Source organism: Oculina patagonica, chromosome 4 (genome assembly GCF_052425735.1).
Source record: "Oculina patagonica isolate OP01 chromosome 4, crgOcupat, whole genome shotgun sequence".
NCBI lineage: Eukaryota > Metazoa > Cnidaria > Anthozoa > Scleractinia > Oculinidae > Oculina > Oculina patagonica.
This window is the reverse complement of record NC_135761.1, coordinates 62,784,526-62,808,494: the sequence shown is the minus strand read 5'-3', so window position 1 is coordinate 62,808,494 and position 23,969 is coordinate 62,784,526. Positions and strand designations below refer to the sequence as shown.

At 39.1% G+C, this 23,969-nt stretch overlaps 1 protein-coding gene across 6 annotated transcripts in view; it reads left to right on the top strand.

The window, feature by feature from the left end:
• The window catches only part of LOC144651021 (acyl-coenzyme A synthetase ACSM4, mitochondrial-like), a 77,864-nt gene that overhangs the window by 7,617 nt on the left and 46,278 nt on the right, over positions 1-23,969 (top strand). For 5 of the 6 annotated variants that reach the window (XM_078510878.1, XM_078510874.1, XM_078510873.1 and 2 more), the window contains 14 exons: positions 835-935; positions 1,739-1,851; positions 2,743-2,876; positions 3,743-3,810; positions 8,742-8,796; positions 9,107-9,231; positions 9,755-10,109; positions 13,001-13,081; positions 13,354-13,467; positions 14,317-14,368; positions 14,944-15,019; positions 15,286-15,382; positions 16,187-16,309; positions 16,868-17,851. In XM_078510878.1, the coding sequence (XP_078367004.1) occupies positions 835-935; positions 1,739-1,851; positions 2,743-2,876; positions 3,743-3,810; positions 8,742-8,796; positions 9,107-9,231; positions 9,755-10,109; positions 13,001-13,081; positions 13,354-13,467; positions 14,317-14,368; positions 14,944-15,019; positions 15,286-15,382; positions 16,187-16,309; positions 16,868-16,969 (1,596 nt within the window). In that variant the 3' untranslated portion in view covers positions 16,970-17,851. Of the gene's footprint in view, positions 1-834; positions 936-1,738; positions 1,852-2,742; positions 2,877-3,742; positions 3,811-8,741; positions 8,797-9,106; positions 9,232-9,754; positions 10,110-13,000; positions 13,082-13,353; positions 13,468-14,316; positions 14,369-14,943; positions 15,020-15,285; positions 15,383-16,186; positions 16,310-16,867; positions 17,852-23,969 lie in introns of those variants that run through there. The other variant, XM_078510879.1, reaches the window with a different exon arrangement.

The window sequence follows — 23,969 nt, the reverse complement described above, 5'->3', positions numbered from 1 at the left end:
ACAAACGCTCAACATTCTCAGGATACTGACTCAGGTTATGTTTGACATGGGGCAGGCGGCGAAATGGATCGTTCGCAAGGAGCTACAAGGGGAATGACAGTCTCTACAAAAGACCACTTACACCTTGTGGAGGAGATTACCGTAAATGATCTTATATACGCCGCACTCTCAAATAAACGCCCCGTATCTAATAAACGCTTCCCCTGAAGTGTAAAGTTTGTATAAGACGCGCCCCCCCCCCCCCCCCCGTCTTATAAACGCCCCGTGTCTTATTGGCGCCCCCCTCCAAGAATCACCTCAAAAACCAAGGAAATGCTCCATGATCCATATAGTAAAATCACGCAATATAGTTGGTTTCTTGCTTGACTCGGACATCAAAGAGGCCAACGACCGCGATGAAAATGAAAACATCGATATCGAACTATGAATGACATCTCTAGGCTTTCCATTTTTGCAGGTTAGATTAGTCTTCTACTCACAAACTCTGTTTTGTATCTTACCTCGCTAGCAAACTACGCAGCCTATTTATTTTGTGGACGTTATTACCGTTAAAGTGAAATAAACGCCTCTCTCTCTAATAAACGCCTCATATCTATTTAACGCCTCCCCTAGGACCCGTAAATTTAATGGACGCCCCGGGCGTTAATAAGATCATTTACGGTATTATTCGCAGCTATTAAATTTACCCTTTTTTACAAAAGTTTCCGGCTTTTTTTTAGTATTTTAGTCTAAATTGTCTCATTCGGATCACAGTTGCCATGTTTTTCCAACAATGTCTCTTGTTTCTTTTACTTGCTGATGAGATCATGTTCTCTTCATCTGTTCATGTTCTAGAATGGTGAAAAAGAAAGCCATACTCCTGCCCTTTGGTGGGTAGCTGGCGAGGGAAAAGAAGTTAGGTGGAGTTTTCAAGATCTTGCTTCAAATTCAAAGCGGTAAGCTTTCGTTTCCAGTATGCAATAGCTAAATTATCAACTAGTTCAAATGATAAGTAACAAAGCCACTCCCTTGATCCATGTAAAACAATCGATTGCCGGACCTCCATTTCTGTCTGTCTGTCTGTCTGTCTGGTTCTTTATTATTTGTCAAGTTCACCGTAAGTTTATCAAAATATTAACAGTGTAGTAGACGTAAACGCAAGATCTCGGTTATCCACTTGACATTTATAACACAAACATATCAATTCAGGAAGCATTATTTTGCAAACTGTCTCAAGGCCAAAGTCATTTGGTTTTGAGATACATTTTGATCTATGTCTTCACTTGGTAAAACGCCTTTTTTCATTTAATTCTTCTTAGTCTTTGTTTGCAATAATTAAAGCAACAGTGAAAGAAACGTTTTGTTGGTTTTAAGACGCCATGAAGGAAGGTCACTAAGAATATGGGATTGTTTAAAGAGACGATGATGATGTCTGTAACTAACTGAAATGTTTTTCCAAAACAGAACGACGAGATCAGTGAATTTCTCTCGACTGTTTCTTGCTGTTTTTTATTAACTAAAATACACAGCATTGAACACTAAAGCATTATAATATTATTCGAATCCCAAATTTTAAGATTTCTCAAGTAAACTAAAGCGTGGGCCTCCAGTTATTTGCCGAAAGTTCTAGAATCTATGTAGAACCGATCCCAGAAACACACACGGACAGTGTCTGGAGTGAGGGTTTCGTTTCTTTGCTTCCAGTCAAAACATCATTACTAACCATAACAAACGTACTTGGGCTTCTTTCGATTACCAGGGCTGCAAACGTCCTTTGCACAGCCGCCAACATCAGACCAGGAGACAGAGTTCTGGTCATAGTACGCAGAATTCCCGAGTACTGGTTGATGCAACTTGCTTGTTTAAGAACAGGTGAGCTCTAAGTGAATACTTTGCGTGCGGGCTGTGCATGCAAGGGGCTACTGTTGAATCAAACTCCCAGCAAACTAAAGGTGCTTCAAAATGTCATGAATCTAAAATATGCCACTGTCCTTTAAATTGCCAAGGTACTCGTCTGCTTGTCTCACGAAAAAGGAAGCTGTTCCATTGAATGGTGCCACTGTAGCTAAAGCTATGTTTGTAATAGTTTGTGCGCGGAACGCAGGTGGTTGTTCAGCTGCTTACGCTTTGATGGTTGACTGAAAACTAAGCGTGGGAATGGCCATACCAGGCCCCTTTTATATACAGGAACATCTTATATAAATTAATAACACACAACACTGCAAGGTTGATCCTACTACATGAAAAATGTAGACTTTGAGAGACCCCAACCGACTAGAACCGATAGAGCAGGATCGCAACCATGCGCAGCTGTTTCGTCTTTATTGAGACACATCAGCACGGTGTTGCAATTCTAAATGACGCCAGCTCAAAGAGCCAACGCAAATAAAGTAACTGCCCAATGTGAACCCGTACACCAAACTGTATCAAGTTCCATACTTTGAACTCACTTGCTTCCCGAATCACGCATTGCCACATCAAGTGATTCGAGGGACAAGAAGAACAACGTGTTACGATGATGTCCCACAAAGTAACATGTGGATGGGCACAGCTGTTCCAAACATTTAAGCGCATGGAAACAGTCATGCTAAATGAAAGCACGTCAAATCGGATCTGGAAAGACCTACGGTCCAGAAATACGTAAAAGTAAAACTTAAGACATCAAGGGACCGCAAACGATAACGCTGCCAACGTAGGCATTAATTGTTAACCCATTAGAAGAAACCTTCTGCTTGATTCTTGAAACTATATTTCTTCCTTTAGGTGCCGTATTTGTTCCAATTCCAGTGAGTATTGGACCAAAAGAGTTTCACAGGAGAATTCAAGCGTGTAATCCTTCGTGTTTCGTGGCTGGTGGTGGAGACATTGAAACGGATTTGCTGACTGTTATTGATCAGGTTACATTTCCATGTAGTATAAATTGTCGACATTGTCTTTTTAAATGAAACAAGAACAAAACAAACATTTATTGATGAGTAGTTAGGCCTGAGCATGCGGGATCACTTAATAGCAACGAGGAAATTCCAAACATCGATCCCGATTGAATAATATTCAGTGCATGGCGGCCTCCTACTACAGAGCGAGAGATGACTCTAAATTCTTTGGTTCCAGCCCTTAGGGTGAAGCGCTAAAATATAGATATTCTATCGCCTAGCGACCATACTAGATCCAGCTTTAACTTAGTTAACTTATCGTCAAAATTTCGTTTTTTGCTCTTTAGAAAGGAACTACATGCATCTAACCACATCAAAGCAAATTCGCTCGGCGGGGGGAGGGGAGAAGGGGGACTCCTATATGAAGGGATAGGGATGCTCGTTGGAAAATATGAATTTAAGCCCTAAAATAATCAAACCTAAGCTTGGCTCAAGCTCTTTTACCCTTGAAAGATACCATTATTAATTCTGATTAGTCTAGACCGCCAACTCAGTATGACGGCGTTTCTACTTCTTAATGTACAATCCCAAACGAGACCTTAGCAGCGTAAAAAAATTGGGTTCTGTCCTAAACCCCCTGAGACCAAAATCCTCAATTTACACCCTTAAGCGACAAGCATCCCTGTCCCTTTAATATGAGAGTTGCCCCTGCCCCCCCCCCCCCACCACCCCTTCCTCCCGGGCAAATTATGTATATAGATCTATTGAGATCATGAAAATGCAAATGCTTTGAGGCCATTCTCCGCAGGAGCCGCATAATGCAAGTCCAGTGGAGATACACTACGCCCCATATGTTTTTGTTTGTTTAAACGCTACTTTGATATATTTAGTTTTCCAGTTCTCCTCACGGCAGTGTCAAGTGCAGGTTGATCGTCAACAGAATGAAACAAACCAACAGGTGATTCAAAAGTTGACTGATACTAACAATAAGTTCAATATTCTCACAACGTTTGATCTCATATTGCTACGTGCATTTATTGTACTAACTGCGGGAATGAAAGTGCTTGTTATTCTTTCTACCTGAAAACCAATTTAAAAATCAATACCCATTGTTTGTTTCGCTTTGTAACTGGCTAAAACCTCAAACCCCAAAACCCTTTTGCAATGTCTGGAACTTTAAGATTAGATTTAAGAAGGGACCGAAGCGAGAAAATCCTTTTAAAAATGAAACGATTTTATGTCTCGGATACCCAATTTATAGGCTGACATATTAAGACAAAATAAAGAACGATTTCATTGTGCTCAATTTGTTCTCGTTCAGTCGAAATCTGTTCCTTCTAAAACTTACTGTTACTTGAACTTATTTCTAACTAGTGCCGTTCTATTTAACAATTAGACTACGAGCCCAAGTTTTCTATGAGCAAATAGTCAACGAGGCGCAGCCGAGTTGACTATCGCTCATAGAAAACGAGGGCGAGTAGTCTAATTGTTTTAGTAGAAACTCTAAAGGATTGCAGTCTAAAACCTACAATATTGTGCACTTTGAAGACAAAAATCAAGAAAATTTACCGCTTAAAGAGCTACGCGAGCGCGCGACTGTTTTCTATCGGCGAATAGAAATCAGTGGGAGAACCAATCAGATTCGCGGATTTCCATTAGAACACAGCTAAGTTTCTACTAATTAATGTTCCCAACCCATGAAGTCAAAACAAGACAACAAGTTCAGTGGGAGAAAAGGGGTAAGGGATGAAGTGCTCGAGTTGCCAATCAGAATCATCAATAGAAATCATGCAGGGTACATGTATCACAGGTTAGTTGGTTGGCAACGAGAGACTGGAATCCTCTCCTTCCTTTCAGGAAGCCCTAGTTCCCAAGAAACTGGGGTCCTAATCTCTAGGACCCTTGGGAACAAACACAACCACATGCCCTGGTTCCCAAGAAACTGGGGTCCTAATCTCTAGGACCCTTGGGAACGTTCCCAAGAAACTGGGGTCCTAATCTCTAGGACCCTTGGGAACAACCACAACCACATGCCCTGGTTCCCAAGAAACTGGGGTCCTAATCTCTAGGACCCTTGGGAACAATCACAACAACCAACAACAGCAACACTGCGGGGCCCCACTATAAGGGGAAAGCTGACCGTGTGAGGCTATGGGGCAAAAGGGCGAATGGTACAGAGCACTTCATCCCCTCCCGTGGTTTAATAACTATAAGAAAAGACAATGCTTAGTTAAGATGGTCTAAAGCTATTGAAGAAGTTCGGAAGAGACAGTAATCAAATAACAGAATGGTCGAGTTGATTCATGCCAGCTCGACACTAAAGCTAACGGTTACATGTATATCAATATCTCAAAAGCAGACACATTGCTCAAGTCCAACAGCTCTTAGCCTGAGCTAGCATACAAAATGATAACAATATAAAAAACATTGTTTCTGTAAGCAGGCATGCTGCTTAAGTCCATCAGCTCTAAACGTAAGTAAGCATACAAAATGGAAATAATAATTATTAGAATAATGTCTATAAATGCGGGCTTGCTTCTTTAGTCCATCAGCTATGGCTAACGTTTAAAAATAATAATAGTAATGTAATAAACACCCTTAACATAGCCGGATATGTGCGTAGAACTAAAACATTGCCTACATTTTTACAAATACTAAGCTAAAAGAGAACCAAAGAGGGTTGGGTGGGTGGGAATTATTGTGAAAACTCTTTTAGGGAGCTCAGAGAATTTGAAGTAAAACTACTCAAGTCTAGATAAAACCGCATGGCCTTGATTGACATAATAGAAAAGGGGCGATGTGATTGGCCAGCCCGAATAGCGCATCACACTCAGAAGTGAGTTTGACCTTTGAATGTAACGCAAGAGTGATAGTCTTGCAGCATATTGCGTGACAGATCTGCGTATTTGAATAGAGTGATCCTATGACTTCTCTGAACTCCTTTCATGGTTGTCACATTAACTTTAATTTATATTACATGTAAATTGGCATTTATATTACATATAAATTTGCTTTAATGTTCCCAACCCATGAAGTCAAAACAAGACAACAAGTTCAGTGGGAGAAAAGGGGTAAGGGATGAAGTGCTCGAGTTGCCAATCAGAATCATCAATAGAAATCATGCAGGGTACATGTATCACAGGTTAGTTGGTTGGCAACGAGAGACTGGAATCCTCTCCTTCCTTTCAGGAAGCCCTAGTTCCCAAGAAACTGGGGTCCTAATCTCTAGGACCCTTGGGAACAAACACAACCACATGCCCTGGTTCCCAAGAAACTGGGGTCCTAATCTCTAGGACCCTTGGGAACGTTCCCAAGAAACTGGGGTCCTAATCTCTAGGACCCTTGGGAACAACCACAACCACATGCCCTGGTTCCCAAGAAACTGGGGTCCTAATCTCTAGGACCCTTGGGAACAATCACAACAACCAACAACAGCAACACTGCGGGGCCCCACTATAAGGGGAAAGCTGACCGTGTGAGGCTATGGGGCAAAAGGGCGAATGGTACAGAGCACTTCATCCCCACAAATACACGAAGTGTATTCCCCATAGACGAATAGCACGAAAATATAAAATAGGTTTAAGTTAACATGTAAATAAGTAGTAGTAGCCCTTCACTCGACTCCTTTTCAGGAGTATAGACTATCAACAGTCTCTCGTCATAGCATCCTGTCCTGTGCATCCTTCTCTAGCTGGTACCAACTCTTGCCCATGGACTCGATCTCTGCTTTTAGCGAACGTCTCCAGGTGTTTAATAGTCGACCTCTCTTTTGACTCCCTTGAGGATTTCAGGTCAAAGCTTGCCTTTTGATGGTACAGGAAGGCATCCGTAAGGTGTGACCTAGCCATTTCATACACGTAAAGGAGTAGATATATAAATTCAAGACTGTTAATACTAAAATGCCCTATTCATGGTTTCCCTTTGAATGATACAGCACAAATTCAATAAGTGCTGGGAAAAACGGGAATAAAAGACCTTATACAGAGCACAAGTTTGTTATTCACCACTGGAATTATACATTGCTGACCTAAGAAACATGGCAGGAAGGCAGAACTCGCACAAGAATCAATCAGGGTAGAAGGTGCGAAAAATAAGGCGTATTTGAACAATTAAGACACTTGCTACACAGACATGCATTCATTGTAGATAGAGTAGCTCCTGTTGGATTTATCCTTGTGCCACTAAACTTGGCAGGCTTGAAATGGTTCAATGCTTCTGCATGAACAAAGTAATGTATTCACTACAAAGCAAAATTTTATGTTTTGATCAGAGAATCCTCACTTTTGTATTTCCTGTGACATACTCCCGTAGAAATTCCTGTTCTTGTATTTATGTCAGGGCCGTTCCTAGGCAATTTTAGTGGTAGTAAAGGCAGGTACGCCCCTGTATGTCTTGGATCAAATTCTTGCTACAATAATATTATTGTTCAATTTCCCCTTGAGTTATAACCTTTTTTTTTTTGTTAAAATGGCAGTGACAATGGCACCTTTAAATACCTCAAATTTCTTGCATTAAATGTAAAAACTGTTTACATTTTTAGAATCTTCATAAAGTATTCTATAAGCTGAGAACTTTCGTTGCTTTGAGTTGTTATTTGTCCTATTTTTACTTTAGTGACAAAGGACGAGAATTAACCACCCTGGCCTCCAGCAAAGCTAAGTTTATGTCGCTCTTCCTCAACTTTGAGCAGCCAAATTATAAAGGGTCTCGTCTACTCAGGTATTAAGACATGACTTCGAACATTACAGGAGATAACAATAGCGAATTCCACCGGTATCTTGTAATTTCCAGCCCTTTAGGCTTTTCGACGGCTGGTGGAAACGGCAGCCTGCAAATTGCTCTAAGTTTCGTTTGTTTTCATATTGAAATCTCATTTAACGCCGGTCTAATATACGGCAAAATAGAATCAGCTTATAAATATTTATACTTAGCTTTTAGCAAGCTCCACTTGGCCAAGATGCACCCTAGGGAAATCCGGATTGCTTGTCCAATTTTTTACTGACCACTTTCGGCGGGAGAGAAGGCGGCGCGCTGGACGAGGCTTGAAAGACATTCGCGACGGCCTTGACCCTTGTTGACTGTTCTCCGGCTTGACAAGAGAATAGTATATTCTAGTTGAAGAAATCGTCTTGTTCTTTATAAGTCGTTCATTCACATTAAGCTTACATAATCTCGGGCAAACGAAGGCATGTTGTCTCCACCATACAAATAATGTTTTTGTGAGGTTCATACTTTTTGCTGTAGTGTCGGGTTTAGCGCGGTTTGGAGACTACAGGACCTTGAAGCCGAGTCGGTAGAGTGGCCATATTCCGGTAGAGGTAATCTGTTCTGTGTGTGCATATCAAGTTCCTGAGTTGCTGGACCGAATACCTGTTCAGTAGTGCGATGCCTTCGACAGATCGTCCGCACATTTATCTTCGAATGACAGAATAAAATGTGTAAAACCGGAACGTAGTTCGTGGGCAGATACCAGGATAACTCATAAAGTACTGATGGAGCGATGTTGAAGCGAAAAACAATCGAAGGATATCACAGCAATAATAATTATTGTGAAAACTCTTTTAGGGAGCTCAGAGAATTTGAAGTAAAACTACTCAAGTCTAGATAAAACCGCATGGCCTTGATTGACATAATAGAAAAGGGGCGATGTGATTGGCCAGCCCGAATAGCGCATCACACTCAGAAGTGAGTTTGACCTTTGAATGTAACGCAAGAGTGATAGTCTTGCAGCATATTGCGTGACAGATCTGCGTATTTGAATAGAGTGATCCTATGACTTCTCTGAACTCCTTTCATGGTTGTCACATTAACTTTAATTTATATTACATGTAAATTGGCATTTATATTACATATAAATTTGCTTAAAAGTTTTTTTTTTTGTTCTGTTAGACCCGGTTGGCTGTCTTTCGAGGAGCTATTTCAAGAGGCTTCCAATGAACACAAGGCAAGTGTTAGCTTTTAAACTAACTTACTGAGATGTTAAGAGTTTTGCTGAAGACTTTCGCGTGTGACCTGCTTATAATACGACTTGGCTTCTTTACACCGGTGGCCGCAATCCTGTTAACGTTGTAGGTTTGATTTATGGTGGGCCTTGTTTCCATGGAGGCAGGTTAGTTTGCAAGACTGTTAAGCTAGCTCGAGGGTCTAGTCAAAAATGGGTACCAATTTAATCAATACCAATGGATACTGGTTTTTGAATTGGTCAAATTTAGCAAAGTGTTACAGGTGGGGTTGTTTTCTTTTCCCTATTTTAGTCGTTCAAGTCGTTAAGTTCTACGCCAATGAGTATAATTTTCACCAGTGGAACAACAGGAAAAGCAAAAATGGTCGAGCATTCACAAGGGGCCTGGAATTTAGAAAATCCCACAAGCATGGCAAGGTATACGTATGTCTAACGTTTGACTAAGGAACTTTCTATTTATTTTAACTGAAGAAGATCAATTAACCTGGTCATTTGGTAATTTTGAAAAGTCGTGTTTTCAAATAACGTACAGGTAGTCAGACGAACAATCAAACCAGCTGACTGACCGACTGACTGGCTGACTGACTGACTGACTGACTGACTGACTGACTGACTGACTGACTGACTGACTGACTGACTGACTGACTGACTGACTGATTGACTGACTGACTGACTGAAGCAAGGAAGGAAGGAAGGAAGGAAGGAGATAAATAAGATACGATAATTTTATTTGAATACGGTTAAAAATCCTTCAGCATACACGTATAGTAGCGAACCAACCAACGACGAACGAATGAATGAATGAACAAACGGCAGACAGACAGACAGACAGACAGACAGACTGACAGACAGAAAGACATACAGTCAACACAAACAAATAAAAATAGTCAATAAATTTTTTCTTCTTCAGTTGTTCTGACAAAGTGATTGTATTTTACAGCCGTGGCCTTGGAGTTGTCCAATCAGATTTCGTTTGGTATCACTGTTCGACTGGTTGGACCTTACTTATAAGCGGATCCTTCACAGCCTGGTCTGTTGGGGCTGGATTCTTTGTTCATTACAAAAACCTAACAGCCAGAGAAGCTTTAGAAACCCTCCAAACGTTTCCAATTACGTTTCTCTTCTTTTTGCCGCGAATGTACACCAGTGCAACAAAAGAGGACCTAAAAAGCTTCCACTTTCCAAAGTTAAGCAGTTGTATTACAACCTGTGAACCAATGAATAAGGACGCGATGTTCAAGTGGAAAGAGGTGACAGGACTTGATATCCGAGACGTTTATGGACAAACAGAGGTGGTAAGTTCTCGACATGCCAGCGCTTCAGCTTTTTGGCAGCTAAAGATGCATAGCACATTTGGTCCATTGACAACTAATGGTCGATAAGCAACATGTATTACGATTTTTCGCTCATTGTAACGAATAATAGAAGACCGCAGATCCAATGAAATCAACCTTTTTGGTGCAGAAACACTAAACAAAATGCGGCATTTTGCTTTAGACAAAATATACAACCCCACAACTAGCCCACCCCTCTCGATGTTTCTTTAAAATTTTCAAAGGTGATTTGCTCTGTGATGCTAAACCTTTCATTAGCTGTTCATTGAACGCTCAGGGACATTTACATGTGACTGACTAGTATGCACCCATGACTTCTGACATTGCCTTGGACACTGCATTTTGCCGTGCAGGTTTAGCTATTTCTTTTTTCGTTTTTGACCTAATTTTACCCTTTTTCAGTCTTCTTAAGCTTAATTGCAAATTAAAACAATTGTAATTAGCATGTGGCTTGATTTTGTATCAATTACATTATGTTTTGACTTCATGTAGAAAAAAGTGAATTTCAAGATAACGAATCCCATATACAAAATACTTTTGATTACAAAAACAATCTTCAATGCACTTTTGCCATTACATGATTATTAATACAAAAGGAAATTAAGACGAAAACCTTAATTACCTCGATCCCCTCCCCCATGTTCCACAGTCGGGAGAGAAAAAAGTAAAATTGCTTCCACTTCCAAGGGTAAAGCATTCCACAAACGTTTCTTACTTTGATGTACTGTCTTGAAAGTTTCCATAATGGTAAAACAACTTGTGAGAGCTTTAGCTTTTAACACTGCATTTACCTTTTTACGTTGGTTTGACATGAAGGAAAGAAAAAACTGCAAGTCCCAATTTTTGAATAGAAGGCCCATTATGACTGTCCAGATGACGTTGAAATATGTTCCGATAAAACGATCACCTTTGAAATCGCCATGTAATCCAACACGCGTTCTCGTAAACAGCAAATATGTAACGAGCAATTTAATTGGGCGATCTAATTAACTGCGCTGCGCAGTTGTTGCTCTGCACGGGGTTTATTATTATTATTTTTCGTTTTGTCGGTGACCTGCACCAAACCTCCACTCGGTCAGGCTCATGTCACGCGATGTTTAGAAGCTACAAATCAGTAACAAATGGAAAAATTTTCTTATTTTTTGTCTTTACAAAGAATGTTTAGTGTGAAATATTCGATTTTGAAGCGTTTTATTCAAAGGAAATTCTAAATTTTCATGCGTCGAAAGAAAAATATATTTCAGCGGGCCAGAATCTGTGAATAAATACCATTACGTTGGTGTAAAAGAATGTGCTGACATAACAAGTTTCACTTTCGATCGGCTAGACCTCGAGTCACATAACTTTTCAAAGCTATTATCTTCTACCTTTCAAATCTTTGCGAATCCAATAATCTTTACTTACAAATTCAGTGTGAAGTATTTTGAAGCGTTTGAATCGAAGAAAATACTAAAATTTCACGCTTTAATAGATACGCTTTAGCGGGCAAGAATTTACATTTATTTACATTACGTTTGTGCCCTGGAATGTGCTGGCGTTAACAAATTTTTACTTTCACAAGGCACTGATCGGCAAGAATCACGCAATGCTCTGAAAGGTTTAAATCTGCTACAAACGGAAACTAAACAAATCCTCTGGTCTAAACTTAGCATGTTAAGTGTGAAATATTCGACTTTTTAGCGTTATTTATTTTTGGAGCTGGCATGTGTCATCTATAGGATTTCTGAAATCTGATGGAAAATCACTGAGACAAACATGCCCTGACTTGCAAGGGTTACGTCATTGCTAAATTAATTCCCCGGGGAATTCCCATTCAGCAAAACACAGGTCTAGTGTTCTTCTTAAATTTGATTTCATTATCTGCTTCAATATTCCATATTCGGAGCTGGTTATTCAATCTTTAAACGGTAATTCAAGACAACACTGGATGCTGATTTAAAAGATTTTTTTGTTTCACGGATTAGGATCGTGGGAATTAAATTTGGCCACCATTAGCATATAAGAAAAATGTTTAATTTCGGATGGAACTAGTCAACCATGAAATGTCGCGCAAGGTGTTTTCTTACCATCTTGTTTGTCAGTCGCAACATTGTTCGACGCTGGTAAAGGGGGTAAGGGGAGGGGGTGCATTTTTTGTTCCCCCAACATGGCTCCCCTAAAGTGCTCACGAGACCAGCGCAGTTGTAAGCTCTAAGAGCTCTTGTTTAAAACTGAAAATTTGATTTAACAATACGATCAGCAGTAAAGAAATAGAGGATAATACATGGTTGCGCGGAGATATGAAATTTATCTTCGAGTGTTCAAATCGATAGCTCACGAGTGAGTGCAGTGAACGAGCGAGATATCGGTTTTGAAGATTAATTTCATATATCCAAGCAACCATGTATTATTCTGTTTATTATATAAACCTTCTAATTACGATGTTTTTGACTATTTTTTGAAGATTTCAGAACATTTTTCAAAAATTTCCGAAAGTTTTCAAATTGTTGTCCGAAGGTCGTACGAATGTTTCCAAACATTTTCCAAAATTTTGCGAAGATTGCCGAAGTTTACCGAAGATTGCCTAGGAATTTCCGAAGATATTTCGACTTTACATAGATATACTTTGGCAGTCATTGAGCATTTAAAAATGGCAAACTCTGTAAGCTGATTGGTCAAAGTGATATCACACATGTCTGGATATCATTTTTATCCACACATGTGTGATACCATTTTTATCGATTTGCTACCACTCGCTATACCACTGCAGTTTATATAATAAATAATCGTACCCTGACCTAAATGTAAATTTAGATTTTTTTAACAGCTTTATCATACTAATACCATTTCAAAATTTCGTATGTTTACTTCAGGGCGCACTTTGCTGTACATCGAGGGACGGTAAAAACCGAGTTGGTTCTGTTGGCAAGGCATGCACTGGTCTGGATGTAGCAGTAAGTCGTCAATTCACTTTCTATTTAAAGGAACGGTTTTGCAATCTGAGTTAAATTTGTTTTTGTTTTTTGTAAAAGTTTTAGATAAAATATCTTTTACTCGCCTAAAGTTGTGTCCACGGCCGTCTTCTGTCAAATTATTCATTCGTTGAGTGTTAAATTATCTCCCGACACACCACTTAGGCATAAAAATGTACTGATTTGCACATTTTTTTAATTACCTTAGTCCCATTATTGCAATCATTCTGTTATTTATTTAATCATCATTTCAGATCATTGATGATATAAACAATAATAACTACCAAGAATTGCCTCCAGGCAAAATTGGAATGTTTGTAGTCCGTGTGAAGCCGGATTATCCTGTGGGTTTTTTTACACGCTATGTGGTGAGTAAACCAACTTTGTTTGTAATACCTGCGGAAGAGACTACCATGCAAGGATAGGATCGCTGAACCATTTAATTTTAGACGCTTCTGACCAAAGCACTATCATACGAGAAAGACTGATGCCTACTATCAACCTTATTGTACACCTGAGAAGTCCAGAATTAAATAATTTTTATCTTTGTTTCTGGTTCGATCCTTCGTGATGGAACAAGTCTTAAGTTTGTTTTATTTACTGCAAAATATTATTTTATACAAGCCCTTGGCCTGTCAACCTTGGCCGAGCAACGAGTATACAAAATTGCTAGCTCGATTTTCAAAACAATAAACGGTTCTAGCCCTCCCTGCTTGCGTGAGCTGATACAACCTAGAAACTCTTCCTACAACTTAAGAGGACAAAATATTCTCAATCTACCTAAAGTGCAAACTACCAAGCACGGACTCAAATCTTGGCGATATTTCGCCCCCAAATTATGGAATAGCCTCTCAGACACTGCCAGAACTTCAATATGCTATAAAACCTTTAGAAAGGCGTTAAATGCTGTAGATATTAGTCGTCATTTTTAATTTTTAATTAAATAATTGTATATATTTTATAACTTTTAGCTCGCTTTTTTTTTAACAAGTTTTTAAGCTAGAAATTTTTAATCAGGAAATGCATCGCAAATATCTAAAGCTTTAAAGCTTTGAAGAATTTTATTCATTTTTTTTTATTTTCATTGTGGCTTACCTGTAAACTAGCTGGTGCGTTCCCGCAGATTTTGCTAACCATATCTGCGGGACGCATCGAAACCATAGCTAAGTGTAATGACCACATTAAACATTGTATTGTATTGTATTGTATTTCAACAGGATGAGCCCGAAAAAACAGCAGCTCGTTTTTCAGGAGAATTCTACATTACAGGTTGGCCAATTTTTTTACGCGGAGCTCTTCTATGGCAAAAATAGTTAATATTAAATACTTAACAAAGTTTTCTCAGGGAAAGCCCCGCCCTGATCTCACTGTCCTAATCCCATTTTTGACAGAAAGGTAACCCTTTCACATGCCGTCCAAGGAAAATGATATTCTTTTCAGATGTACCTACCATAGACACACTGCATTCTCTTACCGGTATACCTAAATGACAGTTGTCCCTACCCTTTTACATGCTTTAACTCGTTATTCCTGTTGTTATGCACATATGAACATTTATTGCCGTACTATATATACGGTATACGCACTACATAAGCCATCCTCGGAAACCCAGGGGCAGTTAGTGGGGCGAAACGAAAGAATAAACCGGGCAGAGATCGTCGCGACGAAAGTTTTCAAGAACGTCAGCCGTCCTTGAAAACTTTATTTCTGCCCGGTTTATTCGTTCGTTTCGCCCCACTAACTGCCCCTGGGTCTCCGAGGATGTACATAAGCAAGCGTATTGTATTGATGAAGAAGTCCTTCATCTCACGCAAGAATTAATTTGCTACATTTTTTTTCGTTAGGTGATCTTGGCTACAAGGACAATGACGGTTATTTCTGGTTTGTAGGACGAACGGATGATATGATTGTGGTTGACGGGTGAGAAACTTAAATAATACTATATTCTCGTCTCCCCTTTCTTAGCTGGCGGGGCCTTGGTACGAGAAGCAAGATGGGTCTGGGAATACATGATTTTATTGGCCAAATTTAAACAAAGGGATTTTCAAATCTAACCAATTAAATCAATTGTTTGATATGAGAGATGATATGAATTTTCCCTTTTACAAAAGTGTCCATATTAAAATGGTGTCCTTTAGGAGCTGGTTTGACGACTGAATTAATTGTTGTAAATTATTCTCTTTCAGAGATAACATAAATCGTTACGATGTTGAAAACTGTCTAACTGAACACCCCGCAGTCTTGGAATGTGCGGTAGTCAGCAGTCCTGACCCACTTAGACAGGTGAACGATAATTACTCTTATATAATCAAATTTTAGACACTAAGGATGGTAAGGGTCACTTTCTTCTTTTGTAAAGCACGGTACGGAAAGGTTGTTTCACTTAACTGTACGCTGAAAACAAAACCAGTTAACAACAAACAAGTAATCACTAAGGGGTACTAAATTCTCTTTTCACCGAAAAAAAAAATTGAAAGACGCGCCCGTGGCTCTGATTTTTCGGGGGACTGAGGCAAATCAAGAACTTCCAATAACAACAAGATGTTTAAGTCAAAAGAGTCTAGAAGTCTCTTGTTAGGTGGCCATTTTCACTCATCCTTTTCCCCGATGGTGAGGTATGAGACTGCAATAACACCAACGATTTTGGATTTCTACCACTACTGAGCCTCACCCCACGCGTATACCTATTCCTTTAAGCTATCAATTTTTTCCGTACAGCGACGAGAATTTTTTCGCAGTGTCTGAAGATGGCGAGGATACTTCAGATAAGTTAAGAAACCTATTAACTTCATACTGTTGAAATATGATCGCTATGGACGCGTGTCAAATTAAGCTACTTTTTAGCGCGATGAACAACAAAGTTTTGTGTTTCAATGAAAAACTACAGAGAGACACGAAATAAAAAGTATCATTATAACGAGGAATCTGCTAGTCAAAGCACTGTTGCCGTGGCAATATCAATATTATGAAAAAGTCCTTGATTAATTCAAAACAGCGAATGAAAGTTTTAGCATTCCAGAATTAAGCCTCTGAAGTAAGGTTGTCTTCTCTTGTGTGTTCTAAGTTTAATTTCTTGCATTTCTTTAGGTGGTTATGAAAGCATTTGTCGTCGTATCCAATGGATTTAAGAACACAGAACGAGATGCGATGATGAAAGATCTTCAAAATCACGTGACAAAACGTACAGCGGGTTGGATGTGCCCATCGAAGGCAAGTCCTTTTGCAAGAACTTTGTGAATAATTGATTCAGGTCAATTTATTTTTTCAAAGAATATGTTAATAGAGTGAATAACCAGCCCATGAATGCGTGTAAGATATCTAGGTAAGAGCTACGAAAGTAATAGTAGGGTTCAGAAATTTTATCCAGAAATGGGGAGGGAGAGTATAGTTATCCAAAATTTTCTTAAAAATATGATTTTTAGGGTTGTATAATTACCTTTTGATAAGCCAACAGCACACAATAATAAGTTCTTAAAATCAACGTTTTTTCCGACATGCACACCGCAGTGTGGTTTTTATTAATGATGATGATGATGATGATGATGATGATGATGATGATGATGATGATGATGATGATGATGATGTTATGGAGGAGGAAGGAGTAAATAGATACGGATACGAAAACATCTCCGCAAGAACGACGCTATTTATGTCCGGTGTATTCAGTTACTGATTAGAAGTAATGAGTTCTTTGGCTTTGCTCTTGCTTTACCAATATGATGCCACAATATTGGTAGAACTAACATTTCTATCTGATTATTCTTCTAGATGGAGTTTGTGGATGCTCTCCCCACAACGCTATCTGGCAAGATAAACCGAAAAGAGCTGGAACAAAAGGAATGGAAATCTATTCAACAAATTGAACAGTAATCGCATTGCACAAGAATTAAAAAAGACGTTCAGCCATAATAGGGACGGCGCTTGCCACGTTTAACAATTTATGCAAATTTGAGTTATTGGAGAAACACCTCCAAATTACACCGTTGAAGACATATTTTATGTAACTTGGTAATATTTTACACTGTGATGGGAAATTTTTAGGAAAAATGAAGCACGATTAATCAGAAACTATCGTAGAAAATGTAGTTGTTAGGTTGTTTGTCAGATGTTTGCTTAGATGGGACTAACTATTTAGCACTTAGTTGATGTCGTGAGACAATAGCGAGACACCTCAGGACATAATTATACCACGTAACACTCAGTTCATGTAGTGAATACTAGACAGCACTGTGATTAGCCTTTATAAATAGCACTCCGGTTAGCCTGAATAGCGTCCAGTTAGCCTGAATAGCGTCCGGTTAGCCTGAATAGCGTCTGGCTGGCATAACTAGCACTCCAGTTAGCCTACTTTAGCTTGGGTTGCTTGAGGTTAGCTTTTATAATAGGGTTAGGATTTCTATCTAAAACATCAAGATTCTTGGCAGCTGGACGTCGGTGGCTTAGTGGATGTCATTCTCGCTCGGCATGCCAGCGACTGGGGTTCGAATCCTCTTATTGTCAACTTTTTTTAACTTAAAAACAAAAAGATAAGTGTGAGTGTATGAAAAAAAATTAAAAGAAGTCTTACAACCTCACAATGTGAACTGAGTGCTGAATAGGTTGACTGCTAACTGGGCGCGAGAACTTTCATTATATTAAGTTTACCTGTTAGCTGCTACCTTTAGCTGGTGGGATGGCTTGATGTTTAATTAGTTTGGTGTACTAACGAAATTACTAAGTGCCATAAAGAAATAAAACTCTCCGTTTATGTCAGTGGTGATCTCCTTTGTTTATATTTGGCGTTTCAAAACCAAAATGCATGCAGTTATTTAAAATTTAGCTAGAACAGGTGGTATCTTATTTAAAGGTAAATGAGGGTAAGAAAATTTCCAGTTGATGCGTGACTCTTTAAAAATAGTACTGTAAACAAAAAAAACTAAAAAAATGGTGTAAAAAGTGCGGTTTCACACTGAAGAAGGGCTATGCACGAAACGTTTGTGTTTGTTAACAAAACAAAATGACACTTTTTACACCATTTTTTAGTTTTTTGTTTATAGTCTTTTAAAGGAGCTATGTCACGGACAACGCATCTTGAAAAAATTCACGTTTATTCATCGTAATCTGTTTTTATCTTCATCAGTCGAAACCATCCTTGTCTATTTTCGGGGTTTTATCACTTTGGTGTATTTCTTCGTTACAAACTTATTATTTTAAGGTTTCTATTAATTAACAAGTAATCTGAAAAATGACTTTAAATACCGTGACATAGCTCCTTTAATAATGCTTCAGTTCTCTGAATTTGGCACAGCAAATTCTGTTAATCTTCTCTTGGGTCTTGGGAAGAATGGAATTACATCATTATTGTCGTTTGACTGGAAATCCACCACTTTTACTATGGTGAAACTGTAAAAAATTGTGTTCACATTTTCAGCTAGAGAAGCTTACCAAATGACATGATTATTCAGCCTTGTGATACATCATAACTTTTTTGTGTTCTGATAGAAGAAGATTTGCCGAGTTTGAAAATTTCTAGAAGTTACTGGCTTCTAAGAGAGTAAAAATGTGAAAACTAAACCTTTTTAAACCGTCCAATCTCCGTTTTGAAAGACAGTTCTGTGATAACACAATAGAATACGCCAAGTTCGCCTACCTTGTGAATGAATTGCCGAGTGAAATTCTATCAGCGACACAAACAAAATTCCAGAAAACGAATGCTCATTTTTGCCTGGGAGTAGCTCCTCTGTACTATTGAAATTTCATTCGAATATGAATTTATATCTTGACTACCTTATTATAGGAAATTAACGCTCCATTCTGACTCCATGAAATTAACGCGAATTGTATTAAGGTTGCGGGGGATACCTACAGCATGAGTAAACTCATGAAGCGAAATTTTGCTTGACCTGCATCTTTTAAAACGCTTATTTCTCGGCTGTTATGGGTGCGATTAAGCTCAAATTTTACAGAGACATAAAGAAATTATAAAAGATTATGTATGTCATCTTTTATTTGGTAGATTGTACTTAACGGCGATGTAATAGCCACGTTAGCGCAAAATTGGGAAGAACATGATTTTGTGGCAGAGTTTGCGGAACGCACTGTGATCTTTTCAAAAAGTAATCAGTCAATATCTCTTGAGTGTCATAACAGCAGTGGATTTTTTAATTTAAAATTTGCCAGCAAGTTATGGCGGTTTAAATGCGCAAATTTTAATTTAATGCCTTCTAATTCTTTCTAAAAGCGCTCTTCAAAAAAATTCCGCCTCTGTTATGACACACTACAATATCCATAGTTTACCTATCTGCAGTGGCAAGTCATGAAGTTCTGTATCTGTGCTGTATTCTCTGCCCAAAATTGTCGGAAAAGTCCAAACTTTGAGATTTCCGAAGGTGTCCCGACCAAAACACGATCAGTTTCCAAAGGAGGGATGTAATTATGGTAATTATACTTCACGCTTTTATGGTGAGAACAATGCGTTTTTATGAAGGACACAATTGTTTGTGCCGAATATTATTGTGATTACTCTGAGTTGCAGAAACATTTGAATAAAAATTAGCTCATAGACTTCCTACAATCTATATAAACGTATAACGCCAAGTGTTGTTTTAAATTGGTTAAAATATCAAAGAAACAGGAATTTATTTTTTTTAAAAAAATCACGCGCACGCACCTATATTTTTATCCAGTCATGAATATCTCGTAAAGTTGTCGATGTCAGTCGTTGCACTTCGCGCATACGCTTTAAATAAATGCATAATGATGAGCCTAAGGTGTCCCCCGCGACCTTAAACAGATTTAGCCAAGCCTAAAAGCGGAGCTCCCAATTTACTGACGAATAACAGAAAAAATATAAACCATTATTTGGTCAGCGGTAAACTTAAAAAAAAACATTCGACCTCGATGAGTTCTATATGTGAGCCTGCGATATGGTCATGTGATACTGGTCAGCGGATACCTTGTTTTGACAGCTGTCAATTGACCATGACATGATGTCCAATATCAAAGATGAAAGCTGGCGTTAACCTTAACCTTAAACCGATTTCTGGGCCCGGTTGCATAAAAATACTTAAGATTACGTGAGATTTTCTGCAGCCATTCCCTGTGCTCTGAGGGGTTTTCTCCCGTGCTTATAAGGATAAATCGGGAGAAAATGTACTAAAGAGCACTGGAAAAACCAAAACGCTTTGAAAACATTTACCGGTTCGCAGAGAGCTGTTGCAGAAAATCGCCCGTAATCTTAAGTATTTTTATGCAACCGGGCCCTGGAGTATGGCCGCCATGTTGGGGCAACTTCGTCGTCGCCGTCGTCGTCGCACGCGCCCGCGAGCCATGCCGCTAGCCATGATGACCATGAAAAACCAAAAGCATGGGTCTGTTAATTTTCTATGGGTATGGGGCTCTGCTCTGCGGCCCGTCGGGCCGCTGGGAGCTCCGTTAGAAAATCGGGTTGATTAAAATTTTTGTCGGTGTTAATTTCAGCGACCTTAGTTTCTGTTAGTATTACCCCAAATTCCAGATATAGTTTACGGGTATATTGATAACGATATTTCAATTTCATGCCTGTTTTCATAAGGGCAGTTCGACATCTGACACATCAACTTCTTAAAATTTGCCAAAAACATTCAATGTTGAAATAAAATGTGTTCTTTTTGTTGCCACAAACTGCGCTTTCTTGTGTTTATCGCGTTAATTTCCTTCAGTTTCAAAATTTACCTTCTCTTAGCTTTTGCGTTAAATTCCTTAAATTCCATTCCTTAAATTCCATTCCTTAAGTTTCCCTCAAATTTTAAGTCACGTTAATTTCAAATAGCTTAATTAACACGAGAGGTTATCACAACTATAACAGCATTTTAGAATCTGATAGATTCTTAAGCAGAAAGAAACATTTTTTTCCAAATCATAGCTCTGTATCGTTTTATATGACTGAGTTATTGCGAAATAGTTTTGGAAAAATTACAGGGTTTTCTGTTCAGCCGCCATAATATATACTGGTGGTATTGTATGTATGGGGCACTAACCCCCACGACCCATATAGCTCTTCCCCGCCATTTTGAACTACTATTTTCGCTCTAGGAGGCTAATGGCGGTAAAAATAACAAAAGCTCAGCCTTGGGTATATACTTTAAAGACATTTGTGAAATTTTAAGAATATGGTGTCACCATTTTCAGCCACGATATTCTTACAAAAAGAGTGTCAGTGGGGATCAGTGGGGAGACTGGGCACTGGGGACAGTAAACCAGTCCCCGTTGGAGACTGGAACGAGACTGCTTGTTTCTCGGAAAATCGAAAATGTGCTGATACTGCGAACTGTGCGGACGTTTGATGCGTTGGAAAGGTTTGTGGTGATTTTTGGACTAAATGTTCTCTTCAGCCCTTTTTTTTTTGCTGATCAGATATAAGCTGCAAGGTATGTATACACACAGTGACTACATTTGTGCGGTTTTACTTCAGATTAATTTTTCTTTAGTCTTGAAGAAGTCAAATCACTTCCGGACACTTCCTCCATGAAGGATTGAAGCTTTCGCTTCAAGATAATAAGCTTGTATTTCCCTGCCCTCAGCTCTTCACGATCATTTGCAGCGTCTGGAATTGTTTTGGCTTCTTGGTGGCATGTTTAAATGAAATTACAGTAGAATCCCGATTTCTCGAATCGAAAATTGTCTAGAGAAATCGGGAGGGGGGGGGGGGGGGGGGGTATTAAGCCACAGGCAGACCACCCTATGTGTTCGTGGTTAATAATTGTTGACATAAGGTTATGTTGAAATCAATGGCGCATATAGAAGATATATAGAGAAACATTACGCCGGCTTCGATTTACTACAAAATATACAGAGAAGTACTATCCAAGAGAAGCGAAAATTGGTTCGAGAAATCGGGAGTTTCGAGAAACCGAGGGTTCGAGAAATCGGATTTCTACTCTATTCAGTTCTTTGCTTAGTTGGATGGCATCTGGAGTATTTTTTTGTTGTTGACAATATGTTGTTCCAGTTCGCATTCCTGTAAGCTTTTTTGTCGTGTTCTGGGATTAATTTTACAACAGAACTCCTGTCTGCCACAATTAACTCTCTTTTTTCTGTAAAATGTTGCTGTTCTTTAATTTTAGATAAGAATTAACAACGTGAGAGAGTTTGGGAGAGTTTGTGGATTGTTTGGTGGTTAATAAATAATGGTAACTTGTTATCAAAATGATTAAACGCTTTTAACATGAGCCTCTGGCTCGGATATAGAGGGCAACCTCATCCCGCGCATGACATTAATAAATTGATTGATTGATTGATTAATTAAACCAAAAAATTCAATAAGCAGGGTGGTGGTTGAGATTGCAAGGCTTTGATGGTTTGAGGATGGGGATGGGCATGGAGGAACTCCATGCCTCCCTGGCTCCCCGGGCTGGGTACTTGACCTATGTTTAGGTATAGGGGTGCCGCTGGGGGTTTGAAACCCTCACCCTGTTTAGGACAATAAAAACTTAAAATGCCTACCCTGTGTAGGACAACACCCCTTATTTTAAGACCCTATTTAGGACAAAGGACAACATTAACAATCATTTGCTTTATTGTGATTGCGTCCCGTACGCGATGTTTGACGCATTGAAATGCAAAAACACCAATCCCACCAAATAAAATAATGCTTTTTTTGAAGCGAAAGCGAACACAATGTAAATACATGGACGACAGTCTTGCAGCCATACCCTGTCTGGACAGGTTCAGGCCCTGCTTAGGACAGAGGAGCTTGAAATTATATACCCTGTTCAGGGCCAGAGGAGTCAAAAACCATACCCTATCCAGCGGCCCGTCCCCGTATAGGCCATATAGGGGAGTGCCCCCCTCCCCCCGGCCTGGCTCCAAGGAAACGTTTGATTTGTGCTTTGTTGAGTGATGTTTGTCTGACAAATTTCAAAATTTGTTGAAATCAGAACATTCCCATCCCCAGAGCCGCTTGTCCCTCTTAGCAGGCTCAGCCTGGGTCAGGAGGAATAAGTGGCTTTGGGGACACATGATTTGATTGGCTAGATCTTCAACAAAGGAAATTAAAATTTTAATACAAATCAAATCAACCGTTTTAAAATCCCTTTGTTGTAAGGGATTTTACTACGGTTCATTTGATTGGCTAGATTTAAATTGTCTTTGTTAAAAATCTAGCCAATCAAATCTTGTGTCCCCAGAGCCACTTGTGCCCAAGGCTCAGCCGGCTAAGAGGGACAAGCGGCTCTGGAGACAGCTCCCAGAATTTCCAGAATCCTTGGTGATCAAGATATTTGCTTAAACTGTTCTACTGCTATCAGTGAATGTTAGATTAGGTACAATTTTATTTGACTCCTGCAGTACATCAATTCAAGTCTTTGCCAAATATTGGTTGGAATACAGTTCACTCGAACTCCCCCGCTTACTCGAGGTGAGTCCTATTTTCCTTGGATTGATCCCACTTTTCAGTCATTTTTACTTGGTTAACTGGAACTCAAATAACTTGAATTCCCCACTAACTCAAACTAAATTTTGTTTCCCTTGATTAAAATTTGTTATGGGTCAAATTTGCCCCGATAACTTGAAGTTCTTGCAACTCGCAACGGATGCCCATGAAGTATCCCATTAGCTCTTTTCCAATTTTGGTCAAACATATATGAATTCGCAGTACTGTACTATGGTGTATGATCATAAGAATACATAAGCGTGTTTCAGTTTCTGCCAAAATAAGTTAAAATTGCACTTTACCGTATGATAACTTGAAACCCCGTTCACTTAAACTGTTTTTCATTTACCTTCAGAGTTCGAGTTACCGGGGTTCTACTGTACTTTCTGGTCTCTATATTCTTTTAAAGGTTGAATGGTTCCTGTTTCATATGGGCAGTGCCAACAGTTTGTGATTTAGAAACACATCACCACAAGGCTG